Source organism: Hippocampus zosterae, chromosome 7 (assembly GCF_025434085.1).
Source record: "Hippocampus zosterae strain Florida chromosome 7, ASM2543408v3, whole genome shotgun sequence".
Classification (NCBI taxonomy): domain Eukaryota; kingdom Metazoa; phylum Chordata; class Actinopteri; order Syngnathiformes; family Syngnathidae; genus Hippocampus; species Hippocampus zosterae.
Window position 1 is genome coordinate 23,613,438 of NC_067457.1, and position 22,321 is coordinate 23,635,758.

The 22,321-nt window shown below is 43.1% G+C and overlaps 3 protein-coding genes and 1 long non-coding RNA gene across 5 annotated transcripts; all 4 read left to right on the top strand.

Moving 5' to 3' along the window:
* Nucleotides 1-4,432: 4,432 nt before the first annotated feature.
* On the top strand, nt 4,433-5,408 carry LOC127603916 (tubulin epsilon chain-like). The gene is made up of 2 exons (XM_052070628.1): nt 4,433-5,066; nt 5,188-5,408. The coding sequence occupies exons 1-2, from the start codon at nt 4,575-4,577 to the stop codon at nt 5,212-5,214; spliced, it is 519 nt and encodes a 172-aa protein (XP_051926588.1). The 5' UTR covers nt 4,433-4,574; the 3' UTR covers nt 5,215-5,408.
* A 1,728-nt stretch (nt 5,409-7,136) lies between these two features.
* Nucleotides 7,137-10,843, top strand: LOC127603931 (regulation of nuclear pre-mRNA domain-containing protein 1A-like). Its single transcript, XM_052070663.1, has 7 exons — nt 7,137-7,548; nt 7,839-7,968; nt 8,269-8,375; nt 8,457-8,551; nt 9,134-9,260; nt 9,951-10,126; nt 10,357-10,843. Exons 1-7 carry the CDS (start codon nt 7,398-7,400, stop codon nt 10,453-10,455), a joined length of 885 nt encoding a protein of 294 aa, XP_051926623.1. The 5' UTR covers nt 7,137-7,397; the 3' UTR covers nt 10,456-10,843.
* An 864-nt stretch (nt 10,844-11,707) lies between these two features.
* Nucleotides 11,708-21,773, top strand: si:ch211-13c6.2 (uncharacterized protein LOC100000125 homolog). 2 transcript variants are annotated; one of them, XM_052070609.1, is made up of 11 exons: nt 11,708-12,048; nt 12,125-12,193; nt 13,255-13,279; nt 18,011-18,097; nt 18,169-18,317; nt 18,398-18,514; nt 18,608-18,650; nt 19,051-19,837; nt 19,911-20,028; nt 20,787-20,991; nt 21,066-21,773. In XM_052070609.1, the coding sequence occupies exons 1-11, from the start codon at nt 11,989-11,991 to the stop codon at nt 21,335-21,337; spliced, it is 1,932 nt and encodes a 643-aa protein (XP_051926569.1). In that variant the 5' UTR covers nt 11,708-11,988; the 3' UTR covers nt 21,338-21,773. The 2 variants fall into 2 exon arrangements, with proteins under 2 accessions (XP_051926569.1, XP_051926570.1); XM_052070610.1 differs by lacking the exon at nt 13,255-13,279 and having other exon boundaries at nt 11,968-12,048.
* On the top strand, nt 12,200-13,081 carry LOC127603957 (uncharacterized). Its single transcript, XR_007963160.1, has 2 exons — nt 12,200-12,663; nt 12,699-13,081. It is a non-coding gene; the product is annotated as an uncharacterized LOC127603957 (long non-coding RNA).
* Nucleotides 21,774-22,321: the final 548 nt, after the last annotated feature.

The window sequence follows — 22,321 nt, forward strand, 5'->3', positions numbered from 1 at the left end:
ACTCCTTCGCCGGTCTTGTTTGCATTTTCTCAGACTGTTACCGTCGCCGGGCCGTCGCGCTATGACAATATTTTACAATGTCTAACCTTGATATCGATCGTCTCACTCAAGTGGCGATAAGACTGCCCTCCTTTGCCTACGGGTGCCGATAAAACTGTTACTGAGTGACTCACCGGGCGGTGGACAGTTTGAAGGTTTAATGGCGCTTGTTTGCTCCGTTTGCGCAAAGGTTAAGTTAAGAATAGTGCTTGAACATGTCCAGCCGCTATTTCCTGACTGTTTGCCGAGTATCTAAAGTTGCCGTGTCGCTCAGCTGACAGATCTTTAGCTTCTTCCGAGAAAGATGCCAGACTCATGACATGACATGACATGACATGCTACGCGCGACGCCTTGGCATTTAGCATGCATTGTTCGCACTGCACGCTCCATTAGTTTGAATGAGGGCCAAGGCAACCGCGGGATTATAATTCATAAAAAAGGAGGGGAAAGATACACGCACAGTACAAATGCCATTTATGGATATTAGCATCTAAGCATCCGCATGCAAGTGTGTATAAGTTAAACAATTCTGACCACAGCTTTTAGCTTCACCATGATCTGGTTATTTAGATTTTAAGATGTTTCAGGGCAGGTGTTGAAGTGTATTTTTTTCTGTCAGAAACACACAAAAGAGTGAAGAATGGCGATCTTAACGGGGGGTGTCTTCCTGGATTTGTTTTGTGTCCTGTGATACACAACATGAAACAGAAATGTGATGTCACAAGAGCAACGGGTTTATAAATAAGCTATTTTTGAGGATGGGATGTTTTGGGGGCGAGAAATGACAACAAGTGACATTTGGCACAGTTGCAGTCAAAGATTCACTCTAGGTTTCAATGAACAACAAAACGCTACTAATCATTGCGGAGCATGGAACTTGGGTGTCTAGAGGACAACGGTCACGCTTGTTTGTTTTAATATTTGATCACAGAAGTGAACAATTAACACAAAGCAGGTCATGTGAATCCAGCGTGTTGCAAATCAAAGGTTAGTTGAGACGTGTCAATAAAAAAACGGTGATGACGAATAATTGAAACTTTCAAAGGCAAGCAAATGTTTTATCTTGTTTGGAACTTCAAAATAAGATTAAGAATCCGTTGATGTATTTTTTTTAACTGCAGGACATTTGTTGAATGCTATTAAGGCATAGCATTGTACAATTAATTTTATTTGCATTTAGCATTTAGCATTCTTATAATGTGCATAGGCGGCCCGGTTGACCAGTGGTTAGTGCGTCGACCTCACAGTGCAGAGGTCATGGGTTCGATCCCTTCCTGTGTTGAGTTTGCATGTTCTCCACCGGCGTGCGTGGGTTTTCTCTGGGTACTCCGGTTTCCTCCCACATTCCAAAAACATACATTGCAGGCTGATTGTACGCTCAAAATTGTCCCTAGGTGTGAGTGTGTACGCGGATGGTTGTTCGTCTCTGTGTGCCCTGCGATTGGCTGGCAACCGGTTCAGGGTGTCCCCCCGCCTACTGCCCGAAAACGGCTGGGATAGGCTCCAGCACCCCCCGCGACCCTTGTGAGAATAAAGTGGATCGGAAAATGGATGGATAATGTGTATATCCGTTATAGTTACAATACAATACAATGTATATTAAAATTACATTTTTTTCATTTTTTAAATATTTAATATCTCTATTCTCTTCTGTGTCCTTTTTATTTTTGAATACTTCTTAAAAACGATGTACACTTTATTTACAGTTTGTTTGAGTATTGCAATTAAATTAGTACTTTTTTGTATTCTTTTTAACTTCTATAAATCCATGTATTTCATTTTTGTACTGTAATTTTATTTCTTTACTTTTATTGGGGGGGGGGTTGTTCATCAAAATATTTCCCTCCTCTTTCACGACATTGTTATATCTGCGTCACAATTACATCTGTGGACTTTTTCCCACTCTTTGCATTCCATATCTCCATATTCATTCATTCATTCATTCATTCATCTTCCGTACCGCTTGATACTCACTAGGGTCGCGGGGGGTGCTGGAGCCCATCCCAGCCGTCTCCGGGCAGTAGGCGGGGGACACCCTGAATCGGTTGCCAGCCAATCTATCTCCATATTCAATTTTTAAAATGTACTGTAGTTTTAATATATTTAGTATTGTAGTTTTAATGTAGTATTTAGTATTGTAGTAGCATTGATGGAAATGAAGAACTCAATCATACTTTGATTTATTCATTGACTGTTTTATTTTTGCATGCTTATTGTACTAAATATCCCTGATTAAAATAAAAATGAAGACAAGACAAAATACCGAACATGAACTCATGACTAACTGATGGAATTGCTGCTTGTTGTTTTATTAATCACATGCTCCTGGTGACTAATTATTGACTGTGCTGGGTGTTGCCTCTGTGTGACGCAATCCACCTCTCCCCCTCCGCCCCAGGGCTGTGGTGGGCGTGGCTGCGCACGAGGACGACGAGTAAGACGTGACCAGGCGACCCGGATGCGGCAGTGCCGCCACGTGGCCAGATCAGGAAGTATTATGGAAAATTCACTTTGTAATGTTTTTATACAAAAATACAGGAGACTTGTGACAATTGTTTTTATTTATTTATTTATTTATTTATCTTTACTTTTTGGCTGTCAAACTTGATAAACGTACCAAATGAACTATTAGGTTTTATGGGTTTTTTTTGCATTTCCGTTGTCATAAATCGCAAAGATGAACGCTCGTGTGACATCACCTACATGGGATATCGTTGGATTTGTAGTAATAACAAAATAATCGTACCAGTCTTTTTAACGTTAATTGTATTAATATTACTTTTATTCTACTGTCGATACATATAATTTAAAACTTCATTCAAATTGATTGATTTAAAAGTAATTACAATCGAAATTTGATTTGAAATTTCAGCAGACAGACGGGGGCAAAGATCCTTCCCACAATCCATCGCTGCGACGGATTACGGCGGTTTGAGCCACTTTGGGTGATCACTGATCACAGCCTGAGATGGGGGTTAATCCTCACAAAGCACAAACACACGCACACACAAACATGTAAACAAATTGCAAGACAAAGATTGTTACCTCAGCCAAGGAAGTTTTTTGTTTTGTGGTTTTGGTATGTGTTCCCCTGTGTGGATGTATAGATGGATTTCAGATTGGCAATGGCCACAACACAATTAGTGATAGATTTCTATTTTCATTTATTTTACATGCCCTATACCTTTGAATGTAAAAATTGCATTTCTAATTGGCATACTTTAAAAAGGATATTAAATGAAATGTTTGTTTACATAAATAAATTCCACATTATATTATTAGCCATAATATTATGACTGAGTATGATTTATTCCTGGTTCATCTTTTTCCCCAATCACATTAAACTAGAATAAGAACTAATTTTATGTATGGTATCGGAGTGTTTTACTGTTCATCTGTCAAACACAGACAAAACAAAAAACAAAAAACGATTGCATGCTAGTTCTCAATCTGGGTCGCTCCAATAATGTGCCGACAAACACACAAACATGACCTCCCTTCCCCTGGTTGCCATGACGACGGGACTCACATGTTGCCTCCTGAACGTTATCAGTGTACAAAAATCGGCGTGACCCTGATACAGCCGGTCAAAATGGAACACCGCAGAAATGTGCACTTTTGAAAGAATGTCTTACATCAGAGAGCTTCTTATCCTTTCGTGCACATTAAACATTTTTGTATATTGTGGAAAAAAAGTGTGCCTCCCCCCCACCCCCATCATGCTTAGCTCTTTGGCCTTTTCTGTGTGTGTGTGTGCGTGTGTGGCAAATGTAAAAAAAACCTACTCTCCCAATTATTTTTTTCCATTATAAATTATAAATTAAACGTTAATTTTGTTCACGTCTGCTGGGTTAAATTCATTTGATTTAACTTAATTTGTATGATATACATTTCAAAAAGTGTACTGCTTATGTTTATCACATTATTGGCTAAATGGGCTTTTTATGTTTTCTGATAGGTGATCGTGACCCCGACCTATTGTGGTGTGTGTTCAACAAACGAAAACAGCGATGTCACGTGTTTCCAGTTGCAATGAGCCTAAGTGACCACATAGAGGCGCTGTTGCACTTTAAAAATGTTCAGCGATGAAGGAATGTCTTCATGATGGAAACGAGAAATTGTTTTCGATTCTAAATTCGAAATAAATACACAAAAAATATTCCCAATAAAAAGGATGACAAACAAGTAGGAGAAAGAGAAGCCACAGCATCAGTACTACGTTAACAATTACTTCCCGTGTTTCTAAGTAAAAATAATTCTCATAATTACTCACGTTGCAATGTGACTTTACGGCCACATAGAGGCGCTGTTGCACTTGTTAAGGATGGTCCAATGTGACTTTACGGCCACATAGAGGCGCTGTTGCACTTGTTAAGGATGGTCAGCAGTTTACTGGTTTGTTCCTAGAAGACGAAGAAGACGAAAACGAAGAAGAAAGTCCAAACAGCAGCGGCAGTTGCATTGGATCACTTTTTAGCTCATATTTTGTGTCGCGACTTTAAGAACAAGAGTTAGGTGACTAAAGAGATTAAAAATGACCCAGTCTGTCATAGTTCAAGTCGGACAGTGTGGAAACCAGATTGGGTGTCGCTTTTGGGATCTTGCTTTGCGAGAGCACGCCCATTTCAACAAAAAGGGATTCTATGACGATACCACCGGCACCTTTTTCCACAATCCGAATGGAGACTCATGTGGTGATAATGGGAGAATCCAACAGCTGAAGGCAAGAGCGGTGCTGCTGGACATGGAGGAGGGTGTGATCAGCGAGATCCTGAAGGGGCCTTTGGGAGAGATTTTCGACAGCACTCAGCTCCTCACAGGTGTGTCGGGTGCGGGCAACAACTGGGCAGTTGGACACATGACGTACGGTTCGAGCTCCAGGGACAAGATTGTGGATCAGCTGAGGAAGGCAGCAGAGCAGTGCCACTGTCTGCAATCTTTTTTTCTTATCCACTCGATGGGAGGAGGTACCGGTTCAGGGCTAGGGACCAAAGTGTTGCGTCTTCTCGAGGATGAATTCCCTGAGGTGTGTCGTATTGTCATACCTGTCTACCCATCTGTGGACGATGATGTCATTGTGTCACCTTACAACAGTATGCTGGCCACGAGAGTGCTCACAGAGAATGCTGACTGTGTTCTGCTTGTAGAGAACCAGGCACTGGTCGAGATGTTAAAGATGGAATATACGTGCCATGGTGGACAACACACGAAAGGCAACAAAGTCTCAGCAATGGATAGGCTGACTGGGCCAGAGAAGCCTTTCGATGCTATGAATGATATTGTTGCTAACATGTTACTCAACCTTACTAGTTCTGCACGTTTTGAGGGTTCCCTCAACATGGATCTAAATGAAATTGCCATGAACCTGGTTCCTTTCCCTCGATTACACTATCTGGTTCCAAGTCTCAGTCCTGTCTCCGCATTGCCGTGTCTTAGCGACTCAACCAGAAAACTGGATAAGCTCTTTAGCGATGTTTTCAGTAAAAGATACCAGTTAATCAAAACAGACCCGAAGCGCAGTCTCTACCTTGGCTGTGCCCTCATGCTAAGGGGGAATGTTCACATGTCAGACCTGCACCGAAATATTGAGAGGTTAAAGCCCATGGTGCCCTTTGTCTCATGGAACCCAGACGGCTGGAAGACAAGTCTTTGTTCTGTGCCTCCTGTTGGTCACTCTCGATCCCTGTTAGCCCTAGCCAACACCACTGCTATCAAATCCACATTCATGGAGATGAGAGAACGATTCTGCAAACTTTATAGGAAGAAGGCACACTTACACCATTACCTGCAAGTCGAGGGGATGGAGGAAAGTTTATTCTCAGAGGCCGTAACGTCCCTTGACTCTTTAATTGAGGAGTATCATGATCTGGATGCTGGTGTGGGGAAATTAATTCCTGCTGCAGCGAGATTAAAAATCGCAAAATAAAATACAGTCAAACCTTGGTTTTCGAACGTCTCGGTTTTTCGACCATTTCGGTTTTCGACCAAAAATTTTGTGTTTTTTTATGCCTCGAATGACGAACAAATTTCGGTTCTTGAACAAACTGAGCGCACTTGAATGCACCACTTGACTCCTCTTGCCTTCCTTACACTCGTGTCGCTTTCCATTGTGAGCAGATGTGTTCAATAATTTTTATTTTTTTAAAGAGCGTGTTTTCGGTTTTCGAACAGCCGTGGACGAAAGGAGGTATTGACGAAAACCGAGGTTTGACCGTACTGCTGAAATTTTGTGCTACTAGCAAATATAGCATAGTGTATGCTTGTCTCACTGTACAGCAACGTTTTCATGCATGAACTGTGAATCATGATGAAATCAATCTTGATTGTAAACCAGTGTGAGCAACACAAAGCTGGATTGGTTACATTAAACAGAGATTTTTTAAAAATCACCCCAAAAGATACAGAATATCTACAAAAAGAAATTTAGTCCAGGGACCTAAATTGAAATCACTACATCCGCGTATTGCACAATGCACTACCTCAGGTTAACCCACAATAGTCACAAGTTCTGTTGTTTATATTGTTTAGATTTACATATTTTTCTTTTCATACAGTGTAGTTGCTATCTTTATCTTTAGCTGTGTGTTTTAATGCAGAGCAGATTTGCACAGAGGATTGAGAGGAAATAAATTTCATCTGTGCTGCATGTTATACATAAAGCATATTTGACAATAAAGATGACCTTGCTTGACCTTATGTGCAGCAATCCACTGCAGATCGTCCACATCCAATATGGCCGACGCGCTGACGTACCAGAGCATTAGACTGATACGATAATGGTGAGTACGTATATAATGACTATGGTGCTAAACAAAAGCTTGTTTATTGGTGGTCGAACGACAATGAATCACGTGAATGTTAACCATTGTTTAGATAAAAATGTCGAATTTCGATAATGTAAAAGCGTCACAACGACAGTAAGTGTTTCTAGGCATCTTTTTAAGCTGTAGTATATAGGGTCACGTATGTACAATTAAATATGTTCAAATAATCAAATGTATTGTGTACGATTGGTCATCACGCTCTTAAATGTTCAAAAAAATTTTTGAATACATTTCAATTCAAAATTGACATTTTGAACTTTCAAATTCAGGCAGTGATGAACGCGTCATAGCAAGATACGGAAGTGCCTAGCGCAGGCAACCATGCTATGCTAGGCTAGTCAAAAATGGCGCTGCGTAAGCTGTGTGCTAACATGTTTTAATTGTGGGTGGTTGTATTTTCGCGTATGGAGCATTTAAAGTAAGCAAAATAAATAGTAATACAAATCAACAAGCATCCATAAAGGAAGCTGGAACACCAACGCTAACGCTGGTCGGTAAGGCGGCTAAGCGACGACTTTTGTGCGGCTGTCGACATGTCCTCGTTCTCCGAAGCTGCTCTCGAGAAGAAACTGTCCGAGCTAAGCAACTCTCAGCAGAGCGTCCAGACGCTGTCTCTTTGGCTCATCCACCACAGGAAGCACTCCAAGACCATTGTGCACGTTTGGTACAACGAGCTCGTTAAAGGTAAGCGAAGTCCGGGCATCTGAAAGCGTTCTTTGTCAGCATGGTAGTGGTGCAGGCGACCTCAGTGGGACCAGCGACCAAGTGCGTAATGTGTCTTGTGTTTACAATTATAGGTAAAGGGTCCGAACGAAAGTACTTGCGATCAGTCTAACCAGGAATTAAAACCTTTAACTCATCAGATGAAGACCGGCCTTGAGTGTTACATCTGCTTGAGCCGTCAGCTGCTTCTTGATGTTGCAGTCTAAGTTCACTTATCACGACATGAGTACTCTCCTTGCTTGTGTGTGCAGCTCCGGTGTCACGCAAGCTGACTTTCCTCTACTTGGCTAATGACGTCATTCAAAACAGCAAACGGAAAGGACCGGAGTTCACGCAGGATTTCGCACCGGTCATCGTTGATGCCTTTAAACATGTTTACAGGTATGCTAGCACTACGCGCTCCAGTGTGTGTGTATGTCTGTACTGTATATGTGCCTTAAGTTAGTCCAGGGGTCACCAAATAGTACCCAATGTGTTCAGTGTTTTCACATGGATGAAGTAGTTATTCTAAACATACAATTTGAAGGTCATTGCAAATGTGTTATTCCAGAAGTGTGTATGAAACTGGTAACGGAGATGCATGAATCAGTAGCCAACAATGACCCCTGACCTTGTGCTAATCCAGTGTCGCAAACAAATTGTAGCCTTCAGTTTATTGTCATGGTGTGCGTTGACCCTCAGAGAGTGCGAGGACGGTTGTAAGAAGCAATTAGGCCGGGTGTTGTCCATCTGGCAGGAGAGAGCCGTCTACGAAAATGAGCTCCTCGACCAGCTGTCCAGAGTCATCTGTAAGCTCCCGTTTGCTTTTCGTCTCATGCGTACTTGCAATAGTATACTGATGAGTCATCATCTTCTGTGATGTTGCGCAGATGGCGAGAAGAAGCCCATGAAGAGGTCCTACGAGTCCATCCAAGCCCTGAACGACAACTTTTCAGGACAGACTTCTCCAGCCGAGCCCCCACAGGTCCTGGCCTTGACTGTGTAGTAAAAGGGGATGGAATTGAAACGGTTTCTGCAATCTATTGTCCACATTTCACAAAATATATTGTACTGGGTGGCTGTGGGGCTTTTTCCTCACTGCAACGAGGGGCTCTAAAGCGTCCGCACCAGCCTGAAGCCCCGCTCCACATGCTGGAATGAATATGCTCACATCTGGGGGCATGCTCAGGCGGCCACATGAGTGCAAAGTACTGGTCCACACACATGATGTGCACTTGCAGCAGACAGTGAGATGCTCTAAAGCAGACACGTCAGCCAGAAGACCCAGTTCTCGCTCTGAGTGTCATGTCTGACCTCTTAAAAAAATAAAATAAAATCCTCCCTTTTGGGACGTCCACTCATCTCACCTAACTATGTGCACACATGGACGACGGGGCACTCTAAAACAGCCACGCCAAGCTCAAAACCCCAATCCACACAATGGCTATCAACTCAAGGATTTTAAAAATATTTATTGTCCACTTCTTTTCCCCTCCTACCACGTCCACCTTTCTCACCATGACAACGAGGCGCTTTAAAGTATGTTGTGCTGGTGTCGTCCTGACAGACATCTGAGTTGATCCGAGCGCTTCAGGAGCTGGAGAACGCCACCTCGGAAGACTCACTCCTGCGTCAGCGCATTTCCTCGCTGCCCGCCGAGGTGCAGGACACGTCACTGCTGCACAGGATCACAGGTAGGCGAAGAGATTGGACTCACGTCAGACATCTTTTATGACGTTCGGCGCCGTGGTGCTGTTATTTTTATCGATACTCGCACGCCACAACGTTAACTATACTTGATGAATCTCGGAACAAAGTCAAATTGGATCTTGTACAAGAATATCTGACATCTGAAGAATTTTTGTTCTTCAATGTAAAATAAAATTTTAAAATTAATTTTAAAAACTTTTAATCAAAACTGAGCAATGTTTTTCACAGCTTTGACATAAAAAAATATATATACACATGTAAATGGGCATTTAGATTTTTTTTTTAACTGTCAGAATTAATTTTTTTTTCATTTTTTGTCATTCAAAACTGGTCATTTACTTCTTAATTTACTTCAAATATGAGTTTTAAAATTTCACATATTTTAGTTTGGTTTAAAAATATATTTTCTAAAATTTTTGGCCCAGCTCTTCACAATTGTTGTTATATATTTATAATATGTACAGTATATGAATATTTATTTATTTGCATTTTGTTTGTCATGTCAGATTTATACGGTAGTTATTTTTATCTACTTCTGTATTTCATACAAAGTATTTTGAAATGGTATTTACATTTTTTATTTGGCCGTACCGTTTAAAGTTGCTCTTTTGAACACAGCTTTTGGGTTGGGACAAATGAAGTGTGTATCACATCCTATTGCGTTTCCGTCTCAGATAAGGAGTCTGGCGCACGTTTTTCGCGCCAGGTGGATGACGCCTGCATGCTGCTGGCCGACTACAGCGGCCGCCTGGCAGCCGAAATCGATGACCGGCGGCAGCTGACGCGCACTCTGACCAGCTTCCTGCAGAGCCAGCGGGACGGTCTGGTGCACAACGAGCACAAACTCGAGGTCTGTAATAAGTTCTTTGGGGGAGGGAGGTTGAGTCACTTTGTAATAATTTTTTAAAAAAGGGGAGAGCGACAGGGGGAGGACTGATCTTGTTGTTTGGTGCTGTTTTTTTGCCAAAGGTTTTCTTTTTGTGATACATTTATTTTAAATCAAGATGTTGTAAATGTAATTAATTATTTTTACAAGACAAAAATCCATATTTCCGTGGCTTTTTCCTTCTTCCTTTCCAGGAATACAAACGCAAACTGGCCCGAGTGAGCCAGGTCCGAAAAGAGCTGCGATCCCGCTTGAACAATCTCCCAGGCGGACTACACAACTCCTCCACCTGACATTCGACCTGGGATCGCTCTCTCCTCTTTTAGCATTTTGTTGTCTTTTTTTTTCCGGTGCAAAAAAACAGCAGTGTGTTTTCAATTCCTTCACTTTGTTTTGCTCATTTAATGCATATTGTTATTGCTTTTTTTCCCCATGTATACTCATAGCCCGCCCTTCTTGCCAACTTGTTTTGTCCAATATTCTGTATGGACTGTTCATTCAAGATGCAATTGCAAAAGTGTGATTAAGGAGTCAGTGCACATACCGGTAAAAATTCGTGGCTGCATGTAAATATCTTATTTCTGAATTCATGTCAATATGATTTTTTTTCCATTCTGCTTGTGGTATTTTGTACATATCTGCTGGTGTCCAATAAAGAAAAATGGCTATGAAGGTACTGTATACCTCTGCCTTCTGTGGTGGGATTTGCATTTCCAATATTTTTTTTCGGGATCAAAAACTTTGAACTGAAAAAAAAACTGTCTACTGTATATGATTTTTGTTGTCTTTTTAATTTAACTAAATTTAGTGTATTTTAAAACAATTTGTTCATTCAAATTCCGATTTTAAAGTGTTTTAAACAGAGTTGGTTAGGATGCTTACTTTTTAATAAACTGAATTTATTTCAACATGTTTTTTCCCACGTGTTTTAATATTCAAAACCAGATGTTAATTTTTCGAAAATTCTGTGTTAGAAATTGAGATTCAAACTCAAATGGCCCTGAAGGTCCAGGTCTTTTTGGTCGTTGGATATTACGGTTGGAAGCGGATATTGAAAAGGAAAAACGACGAGTTATTTGATTTTTGTTTTAAAATGAAAACAAAATTGAAAGACCGCTTGATTTTCTCGCTTGTTGACTGGAACGAGTAAAGAAAAGTCTAGTAACAGTTTTTTTTTTACATTTTTATTTCTACCACAAAAACACAATACAGTATAGCACGAGGCATAAATGCAAATAAAAACAATCGTCACGACACTTGATTCCCGGAAGTTATCACCGACAGCATTTCTCCTACTGACCAGGAGATGGCGACAGCGTGACGACTGAATACGATATCGTGTTGTGTAATCAGAATTAGGTTGCCGTACTTCATGGCATGTGATTAATTTTTGTCGCGTGAAATGGAAGCCCTAATTTCCAGGGTAACCTAAAGCAGTCATCATGACAAGATCACGATGGACCACCTGCCTTTTTTATTTAAATTGGCATGCAGTGTAACGCTGAGTCGAGAGGGGGCGTCGATGATAATTTCATCTACATACTATTGTGCTCACCCGGAAGTGGATGGTTTGGAGGCGCATTAATGAGCAGTAACATTGTGTCCGATAAAGATTAAATATTAAAACGAATGATAACTTATCGTCCTAAAATATTACTTGAACGGAAATATAGTCAATAAATCTTTCATTTTGTGGTTTACGTTAAAACTGAAATGGCTTCCATTTCAAGCCACGTTGCGTTTGCATGCTAGTCAGCCTAGTCTCGAGTGATATCGTCAGCGCTCCTGGTGAAATTTAAACGAAAAGAAGATCGAGTTAAGTAGTAATGGACGGGTTGACAACTCCGTACGAAGATGACTCGGAAACGGAGTTCATGGAATGTTCGGTAAGCGAGCGAGAATGGAGTGTGGCATCATCGTAATTTCGTAAGATTGTTGACTTTTTGTTTTTGATTCGTCAAGGTGTGCGAAGTATATGTAAAGGGCCTCGATTTGTTTAAGATACACGGGACCACGCCGGGACACTTAAAGGTACATACCATTTTGACATAATAAAATATGATTGTTGTACACGACTACAGTCGTCTCACAAAAAAGGCGAGTTCTGTTAGAAATTACCTCTTTCAGAATGGTGAAATGTTGAGTCTTTATTAAAGCGCTATATTGACTCATTGGATAACGTTTTTAGCTTTATTTTAAGCATTTGGAGCCAAAACGGGAGCCAGCAAGAAGGAGCCTTCTGGACGTTGTTCAGCCACCAAGGAGCAATAGATCAGGCATTCTACATCTTTTTATGACAATAAACATTGCAAAACCACTTGGCTGTCAACCAGGAGTGAAGAAAACGTGTGGTCTTAATGTTCACAGAAGAAAAGACGACATCCCTTTTCTGCGTTTCCCACCAAGTCTTGGCATATGGCGAACATGGCTTGTTTTCTGCTCTGCAGCCATTTGTTGTCTTTATGCCGCTGTGTACCACGAGTACTGACAAGCTTGAAACAGTCTTGATTACATCTTGAGACTCAAGAATGTCAAGGGAGAGGAAAACACAATTTTCAGCCCCTAGGTTTTACTAGCTCTCCAATCTCTCTGGCACACACTCCAACTTTCATCCTCCACTTTTTGGGGGTCCGTGGCTCATCTCGAACCAAACACCTTCTGGTTCTAATCACCTGAATCAATAATCACATCTTTGTCAAACTCTTTTCTCTTTGATGTTTGTCTTGTCTTCTCTTGGATACCTTGAAAGAACATTTGGGATCAGACCCTCTTGAGTACATTCGACCTGAAGGCATCAAGCAATGCTTTGTTCTTTTATTGTACCCGAAAACAACTTTTGTAAGGATGGAGGACTTTGTAAGTTTAGTCACCTGTGATCCTGTTTGTCCACTTTGTCCGCTCACCCCCCCCCCCCCCCCCTAAGTCAGTACAATCAAAATTTTGACTGCTAGTTGAGTGCTTGGTTCTCCTTAAAATGAATGTATCAAATGACCTCAATGTTAAAGATGTCTGTTTCCATCATAGAGCCATCAACACGTGCTCAGCAATGATTGTTTTTTTTTTTAAATTGCTCTGCTTTCATCCCCTGGCAGAAAGAGGATGCCGCCGTCGCCGCTGGTAAGTAGACTCAGTTGTCCATCAAGCCGTTTGGGGTCTGCCATGGCCTCTTGTATGTTAGCTCAACTTTTCTGTCAGCCTGTTATGTACAGGTGCACACGCAAAGGCAGGAACCGTTGCTTGTTCTTTGCAGACATTTTCCATGTCTATGAAATTGTGGTCGTTTGCTATCAGCCATTGATATTTTCAATCGGATCATCAAGTCTTCACTTCCGAGTCCCGGCAAAGTTCTACAGAATTTTCATCGCGGTGGTGTTGCAGAGAACAAAGTCCTGTAATGGTTGTGGCAACTCAACGAAAACAAAATCCATGACCAACCAGTTGCAAGAAATGGAGGAAGTTTGTCTGCTTTAAATTCATGTCATTGTTATTCTTTTGGAATCATAGCTTTGTGTTGGGAAATGAAGTTATTGGGAATGTTTTTTATACATAGCACCAGACTCAACTTGTGGGTTCCAACAGAGTTCTCCCATGTTCTCCAAGTGGTGATCTTGTAGGGAATCGGGTCCTGACACTTTCCGTACTGCTGCAACTCATCAGAGGCAAAATCCAAGACCAACCAGTTGCAGGCAACGCAGGAAGCTCATTTTTTTTCTGCCTCCGTTTATCATTTGTTTCTGTCGCCATTGTAGCTTTGTGTTGCGAAGTTGACCCAATGTTTATTTGTTTATTTATTTTCCTTTTCCCTCCCCCCCCTACAGAAGAACTGAAGTTCAAAAGTGCTGTAAGTGTCACGTTGTTCTTGGGCATCCAAAGCTTGGTTCTTGAGTTCAGAATCAGAATCAGAATCATCTTTATTGGCCAAGTATGTAGAACACACAAGGAATTTGTCTCCGGTATAACACGCTGCACTAGTATCATCGTAAACAACAAAATCATTGAACCATTTTAGAGTATACCAGTAGTTTTGTAATACCATTTTGTGGTGCAAGAAGAGTGACTATGTCAGTGACTGTTTAAGGAGTTAATGGCTAGAGGGAAGAAGCTGTTTAAGTGTCTACTGGATTTGGTACGCATAGATCTGTAGCGTCTGCCTGAGGGGAGTGGCTGAAAAAGGTGGTGGGCAGGGTGCGGGGGATCCAGGAGGATTTTCCGTGCCCTTGTCTTGATTCTTGCAGTGTGCAAGTCCTCAAGAGCGGGTAGGGCGATGCCAACGATTTTTTCTGCCGTCCTAACTGTCCGTTGAAGTCGGATTTTGTCCTTTTTTGTGGCGGCCCCAAACCAAACCGTGATGGAAGAACACAGGATTGATTCGATGACTGCCGTGTATAACTGTCGTAGCACCTCCTGTGGCAAGCCATGCTTCCTCAGCAGCCTCAGGAAGTACATTCGCTGCCGGGCCCTTTTCAGGATGGAGATGGTGTTGACTTCCCACTTCATGTCCTGGGAGACTGTGATTCCCAGGAACTTGAAGGTCTCGACGGTTGACACAGGGCAGTTGGATAGTGTGAGGGGCAACTGAGGAGAAGAATGTTTCCTGAAGTCCACGATCATCTCTACAGTCTTGAGCGTGTTCAGCCCGAGGTTGTGTCGGCCGCACCAGAGCTCCAGCTGCTCCACTTGTTGGCGGTACGCAGACTCGTCGCCGTCTTTGATGAGACCGATGACCGTGGTGTCGTCTGCGAACTTTATGAGTTTGACAGCTGGATCTGTTGAGGTGCAATCGTTTGTGTAGAGAGAGAAGAGCAGTGGCGAGAGGACACATCCCTGTGGGGCTCCAGTGCTGGTGGTGCGTATTGATGATGTTGTTGCTCCCAGTCTCACCTGTTGTGTCCGTCCCGTCAGGAAGCTGAGGATCCACTGGCAGATCGCAGGAGACACACCGAGGTGGAGTAGTTTGGGGGTGAGGAGTTCCGGGATGATGGTGTTGAACGCAGAGCTGAAATCCACAAACAGAATCCTTGCGTAGGTCCCTGTGCTGTCGAGGTGCTTGAGGATGTAGTGCAGACCTGTGTTGACTGCGTCTTCCACAGACCTGTTTGCCCGGTAGGCAAACTGGAGAGGGTCCAGCAGGGGTCCAGTGACGTTCTTTAGGTGGTTCAGCACAAGGCGTTCAAAGGACTTCATGACCACAGACGTCAGGGCGACAGGCCTATAGTCGTTCAGTTCCGATGTTGCCGATTTCTTGGGAACTGGGATGATGGTAGACTGTTTGAAGCAGGATGGGACCTCACACAGCTCCAGGGATCTGTTGAAGATCTGTGTGAAGACCGGAGCCAGCTGGTCAGCGCAGACTTTCAGGCAGGAGGGGGACACTTTGTCGGGCCCCGGAGCTTTCTTGATCTTTTGCTGCTTGAAGAGCCGTCTCACGTCCTGTTCGTGGATCTGTAGTGGAGAAAAAGAGGGCGGGGGGGTAGGTAGAGTGGTTTCTGGTAGAGGTGGGTGTGTGTGGGAAATGGGGGTGTCCTTTTCAAATCGGCAGAAAAACATGTTTAGTTCATCAGCAAGACCCTTATTGTTCACTGTTTGGGGGGATGGCATTCTATAGTTAGTGATTGCTTTCAGGCCATTCCATACAGATGCAGAGTCGTTAGCAGAGAACTGGTTTTTCAGCCTCTCTGCATAGCTTCTCTTTGCGATGTTAATTTCCTTCGTCAATTGGTTTCGGGCATGTTTGTACAGTGCCCGATCTCCACTTCTAAATGCGGCCTCTTTCTCTTTCCTGAGTTGCCTGAGTTTGGGAGTAAACCATGGCTTGTTATTGTTAAACGAGCGGAAGGACTTCGTTGGTACACACATGTCCTCACAGAAACTGATGTATGATGTTACAGTGTCTGTGTATTCATCCAGTGTGCCCGTTGAAGTTTCAAAGACGCCCCAATCAGTGCAGTCTAAGCATTCTTGTAGAGCTAGCTTTGCTTCATCTGTCCATTTTTTCACAGTCTTAACAACCGGTTTAACACCTTTGAGTTTCTGTCTGTATGTAGGTATTAAGTGGATTAAATTGTGGTCAGAAAGACCCAATGCTGCACGGGCGACCGATCGGTATGCATTTTTGATTGTTGTATAGCAGTGGTCTAGAATGTTGCCTTCTCTGGTGAAACAGTCGATGTGCTGCTTATATCTGGGAAGTTCACGGTTAAGATGTGCTCTATTAAAATCGCCCAAAATGATCAGGGGTGACTCTGGGTATTTTAGCTCGAGTTTGTTTACTTGTTCGGCTAGCGTTTGTATCGCCAGAGTTTGGTTCTTCTCTTGAGGAACTTTAACTTGGTTCTTCTTGGTTCTTGAGTACATGTAGTGATGCTCTTTTTTTATTTTTTTGTGTTGTTTTTTTTTTGTTGATGCCGCATTACTTTCCGTAAACGGTGCCTGGCTCTTGTGGTTACGACTTTTTTAAAGTGACGAATAGCCGTATTTGGAGAGCACGTTTAAGTGTGCAATTGTACAGAAATCCTTGAGCGCTTTAAAGTGTCTGGTGCTGTGGAATAGAGGTCACTGACAATGGGTCAAGTAAGTACAGAGCTGGAGCTACAATGATTATTGCGGTCATGCTGTTCCACAGTGGTGTGCAAAATTGCAAAGAGCCACCATACAGGTCGATTTGAGTTACTGTTTAGAGAGTTAATGACTAGAGGGAAGAAGTTGTTTGAATGTCTGCTGGTTTTGGTGCACATGGATCGGTAGTGCTTGCCTTACGGGAGCAGCTGGAAAAGGTGGTGGGCAAGGTGCGGGGGGTCCAGTCTGATTTTTTCCGTGCCTTTGTCATGGTTCTTGCGGTGTGCAAGTCCTCAGGAGTGGGTAGGGCGGTGCCAACGATTTTTATTCCGCAGTCTTAACTGTCCGTTGCAGTGGGATTTTGTCCTTTTTTTGTGGTGGCCCCAAACCAAACCGTGAATGGAAGAACACAGGATTGATTCGACGTGTAGAACTGTCTGAGCACCTCCTGTGGCAGGCCATGGCTTCCTCAGCAGCCTCAGGAAGTACTGTACCTCTTCTGCTGGGCCTTTTTCACGATGGAGTTGGTGTTGACCTCCCACTTCATGTCCTGGGAGGCTGTGATTCCCAGGAACTTGAAAGTCTCGACGGTTGGCAGTTGGACAGTGCGAGGGGCAGCTGTGGTGAGGGATGTTTCCTGAAGTCCACGATCATCTATACCGTCTTGAGCGTGTTCAGCTCCAGGTTGTGTTGGCTGCACCAGAATACCCTCACGATTAACAATGCAGGCTGGATCAGAAACCTCCAGGATTGATTGCTCACTATTCAGTTTTTTATTTTTATCCTTTACCGTGCCGGGTTATGGTCATATGGGCAACGGCGTCACAATTTTTTTTTTCCTTAGCACGTGGACCCCTATACAGGGTTTTACTTTTCTTCTGGAGGTCTTGAAAGGTTCACGCTGACATCGAAAATTCTTCAAATTTTCTTGAGGCATCATTCCCAGCATGGGGCATCACTTGAATGGGTGTCCCAACGTGCAACAACGCCAAACTTGCTCTCTATGCATGCCTACGTATAATGACTTGGAGAAGGTGAACATTTTGTCAAGTATAAAAATAAACTCATTCACTCCCAAAGACGTTTTTAAACGTCTTTTCAGACTTGGTCTAAACTTGGCTGGTACTGAATGAATTTACCAGGTTCAGAAAATAAATGAACGTGGCGTACTAGTCTTCTCGGTTATTATTTAAGCAGTGTACTGTAAGTAAAAACTCAAAATGGATTCAACTCTAGCATTGTCGTCATGCGTCTTTTTTTCTTTTTTTTTTTTTTTTTGGGTGGTGCTGTCAGGTCACATGGTCCGAAAACAAATCATCCCTAAGTTTGACGATATTTTACAATACGTGGATTACCTGAACCTTGACGAACCAGTAATCGGTACGTACAACAGAGCGCACTTTTCAGCTCTTAAATTAATGTGCCGTAAGAATCGTGTTCTCCCATTTCAGGTTTAAACTTCTTGGAAGAGGTGCCGTGTGTGAATGCGGCCCATGCCAGTATGGGGCCGCGATACACATGCACGCTTTGTAACATCACCGGGTACCCCCCGGAAATGATCCATCATGTGATTGGGCGAAGACACAGGCAGAAATATATTGTAATACAGTTCATATTTCTACACATTTTTTTCAAAAAATTAATAATAATAGTGTGACACAAAGCAATTTATGATTGCAGGAGAACAAGCGTCCAGATCTGGTTACTTGGGATAAACACTTGGCCATGCAAACGGGCAAGGTCATTCGCACCAGAGCGGAGATCATCGCCCGGCAGGACGGAAGCGGATGTCCCAAAGTAAGATGCGTGCTCTTCTAACTTTGTCCTCGTATCCAAAAAGTCAAAAAGGATGGACCACCAAAAAAAATAAACCTTCTGTTTATGTTACAGCCGATGAAGAAAATGCAGAATGTGGGAAACCGAATGACAAGAGGTAAATAAATACACAGTTTAACCTGCAGTTATGAGTGCAAACAAACGGCGGCAGAAATAGGTTGCGGTGTTGTCATGGCGACAGTTTATGCATCAATAAATCCGATTTGTACAAGCAAAGGTACCTCCATCTTGTTTTCTGACCACCAATAGGTCGTGGCTTGCTTCTTTTTGGTTCGTGACTTATTTCGAGTCTTGAGGACTGGGAGCTTGGTTCTTGCCGACCAGTAGCTTGATTCTCATTGGTTCTTGAATGCATGCGTTCTTTTGTTACCTGTAATTTGGCTCTCTCTTGATTCTTGAGTACCTGTAGCTGCGCTCACAAATACACAATGAAGTGACTGCTGTACAGATTGGGCAGTGGTGGCGAGTTAATGTTCAAAGTCCCTTTGCTTGTGTAGTTCCCCACTGGCAGCAGATGCCGAAGGTCGACCCACCGAACATCTCAGGCCAGCTCCAACGGAAGCAGGAATCCCAAGACACGGACCGCGGGCGTTTTTTGCCGGATCCTGCGAGCAGAGCCCCGTTCGTCCCGGCCGAGGCTCGCCCGATGAATTTGGCGGGAGGCGGACAGGTGACAATGCTGTGGGATCAGCAGCCGGCGAAGGCGGACGGCTGGGAAAGGTTTCCTCTTCAGGGAAAGAGTTCGGACCTGGATTATCGTCTCCATAATGATGTCACAGAAAAAAGAACGGTGGAGCCCTTCAAGGAGACACAATGGGGTTGGGATCGACCCGCAGAGGGTTACGCCACCTACGGAGAGCAGCGAGCAAAAAATGAGTTTTTGCCAGAGGAGGGAAGGCGTCAGTTTCAGCCCCTGTGTCTTGATTATCAGCATAGTCCTTGCTTTCAAGGAGATGACCAGCAGTGGTCCGCTGACAATGGTCGAGGTGTGAGGCTCGGAACAAACGTGCCGGAACCTCCCACGGGGAATGTTCGGTTACCTTCGGACAAGCCTATTGCGCATTTGACGGATTACAATCACGGTATGCGACCAGCAAAGTCGTTTTCGGCTGGAGCCGTCAACTCCCAGACTCCTCAGGAAGTCTCCAGGAGCATGTCAGCCATTCCGGAGCCTTTCCGCCGCTTCATGAGGGGTCCTGCTGGCGACGAGGTATCCGCTAGACGCAAAAGAAAGAGTCGCTTCTCGGACGCCACACCTGAGGAGGTGGCGGTGACCAACAGGATGTAAGCAAGTTCTTGTTCGCGTACTTTTGTTCTTGTTGCCATGAGTTAACTTCCCCGGATTATTGGTCAACAGATTCAATGCCGGACCCCGAGATGCCAAGCACAGAGCTCCTCTGGAATCAGGCGGTGGAACGTACCAGCAGGAGACCCGCAGAACGATGCGGCATCCCGATCGGTTCTCACATTCACAGGTAGTGCATCGTGATCCAAATGACAATTTCACTTCATCCCATCCCATCATCCCATGCCGGGTTTTGGGGAGTATTAACATTAGACGATGTGGTAAATGTACCAATGTTGACTTGCAAATGTCCTAGTTTTCGAGGTAAATGTCGCATAGTGTCAGAGATGTCATTCGGACAGTTGAACAAACAGACTCAGGAAGAGATTGTCTTTTCTGCCGGCAGGAGGCGCAGTTTTCTACGAAGCCACTCCGTGTGCGCTTACCAACTGACACCTGACCCCTGCAACCTCTGCCGGCCTTTTTATTGATTGTGTATGCAAATTACAAGTGATATATCAGAAAAAACACTCCCTTCTTCACATGTCACACCTCTCAACCCAGCCTACCGATACGCCCCTCAGAGGCCAAAACATCTCTCGGTACAAACAATGGCTTGTCATGCTGCCCTCCCGAAGTTGAACCTTTCTGCCGACATTATCAGTTAATGAGGACTTGGCTTTATTCAGCTCAAGTTGGCCCTTTTTTTCTGTGTGCTCCATTGTGTACAAGTTGTGAGAACATGCCGTTCGAGGTCAATCAAGCATATACTGAAATGAAACTTTAAAACATGAAAATAATTAAGTTTGTCTTTCTCCATCACATAGTCAAAGTGAATGGGGGAAACACTTTGGGGTGGAGTTTACCATCGTTTGTCGAAAGCAATGCCCTCCTAATTGGCCGGGTTCCGTGTAAAAGGCCTTTTTGTTTGTTTCTCTTTTCAATCAGCAAAACAGTCCTGCAATTCTGCAGACGCCCTTACAACGCGACAAGACATTCCAGGAAGAATCCGACTTCAGAAGAGGTGAAGACCGTTACGGTGGGGAAGGGAACGGAGGAGGAAGAGACTGGAACAATATGCGTGATGGCCAGCAGGTGGACCGGCATCAAGGATGCAGTGAGCCGAGCGATTTGAACGGTCACCGTTACAAAGGTACTAAGTGTAAGTTTCACAACATCGGCTCTCTATCCAGAATCTATCTTGTCACCTTTTCTCCTGTGCTTCAGCGGATTTTGGCCAGCAACAGATGTACACGACATCTCGTCTGGATGAGCAAGCACAGTTTCCACAACAATTCCAAGGAGGCGGCCAGCAGCGGCTACAGTTCCAGCAGTGTGACCAGCAACAGTTCTCCAAGAGTTTTTTCGATTCCCGTTCGCCGCCATTGGACATGGAGAGGCCTGTCGGGTTGCACCGGAAGCCTCAGTACTCCAAAAGTCTGCAAAAACTCACATCCACTATCCTGGAATTACTGTCCAGGAATTCATCCTTACAGTAATTAGTGTCTCATAGCCTCAGTTTTGAATTGAATGTTTAAAATAATATATATATATCTTTGTTGACTATGCAACAATTTCTTTACTGTATGTTCTCGTTACGGTTGCGTGAGCGCTAAAACCTAAATTGGTTGACTTTGGGTGAAGGTGATGTACAGCTTGAACCTGGTCATCAGCCAGTCACAAAAAGATAAACAAGCACATCTGTGATCTTTGATGCAATGATTCCTGACCAGGTTGCCGTGTGAGATGATCCAATTTCACTCAATTTGTGTTTGAATGTAAAACTGCCTGATTTTGAAGTGTATGAGAAGGCCCACACCAGGACGGGGAGAACTTCGCAATTTGAGACAGATTTGCTCACCACTTACACAGCGTGCACCTTTTCCATTGTTGATTATTTTTCAGGAGACGTGAATAAAACATTTGTCAACTGCCGTGTATTGTCACTTTTTGCTAACCGATGCCAAAATAGGTTCTTAAGAGTTTGAGTATAAGTCATTTCATTTTTTCTGTTTATGTGCTTGGATACAATGTGAGGGAAATATTTTTCTTTGACATATTTGTGAATGTCTGCCTACTGTTTTTCTTTTTTGTGTGTGTCTTAGAAGCCCAAGTGGGCTGGGCATCCATAATGGTGCATGACAGTGTCATAGTAACAAAATTTTAATATGCAACACTTCCATGTAAGTGCCAACATCTCATTACCATTATTTTAGTTTGCAATTACTCTTGAAATACACACCAAAAAATATGGCCACTGTACTTGGTACAGGAATAGTATTTTATTAGTATTAGTATAGTATTTTTTTAAATTAAGTCCAATAGACACAAAAATAGGGCAACTGAAACAACTAGTTATGAAATGTTTCACCTTGTTAATGAAAACCTTTTACACAAACATTTCTTTTGCAGTTTTTATTTTTTAACTACAAATAGAATAAAAATCTAATTTTATTAAACACAAAAAAAATCATTTTCAAGTT

Bases quoted from the DNA above. Each gene is read 5' to 3' on its own strand.
- LOC127603916 (XM_052070628.1), top strand. From the start codon at position 4,575: ATGACCCAGTCTGTCATAGTTCAAGTCGGACAGTGTGGAAACCAGATT. The intron at 5,067-5,187 runs GTGTGTCGTATT...TTCTGCTTGTAG, and splicing joins TCGAGGATGAATTCCCTGAG to AGAACCAGGCACTGGTCGAG.
- LOC127603931 (XM_052070663.1), top strand. From the start codon at position 7,398: ATGTCCTCGTTCTCCGAAGCTGCTCTCGAGAAGAAACTGTCCGAGCTA. The intron at 8,552-9,133 runs GTCCTGGCCTTG...TCGTCCTGACAG, and splicing joins CTCCAGCCGAGCCCCCACAG to ACATCTGAGTTGATCCGAGC. The intron at 10,127-10,356 runs GTCTGTAATAAG...CTTCCTTTCCAG, and splicing joins ACAACGAGCACAAACTCGAG to GAATACAAACGCAAACTGGC.
- si:ch211-13c6.2 (XM_052070609.1), top strand. From the start codon at position 11,989: ATGGACGGGTTGACAACTCCGTACGAAGATGACTCGGAAACGGAGTTC. The intron at 18,651-19,050 runs GTAAATAAATAC...TTGCTTGTGTAG, and splicing joins GGGAAACCGAATGACAAGAG to TTCCCCACTGGCAGCAGATG. The intron at 20,029-20,786 runs GTAGTGCATCGT...CTTTTCAATCAG, and splicing joins ATCGGTTCTCACATTCACAG to CAAAACAGTCCTGCAATTCT.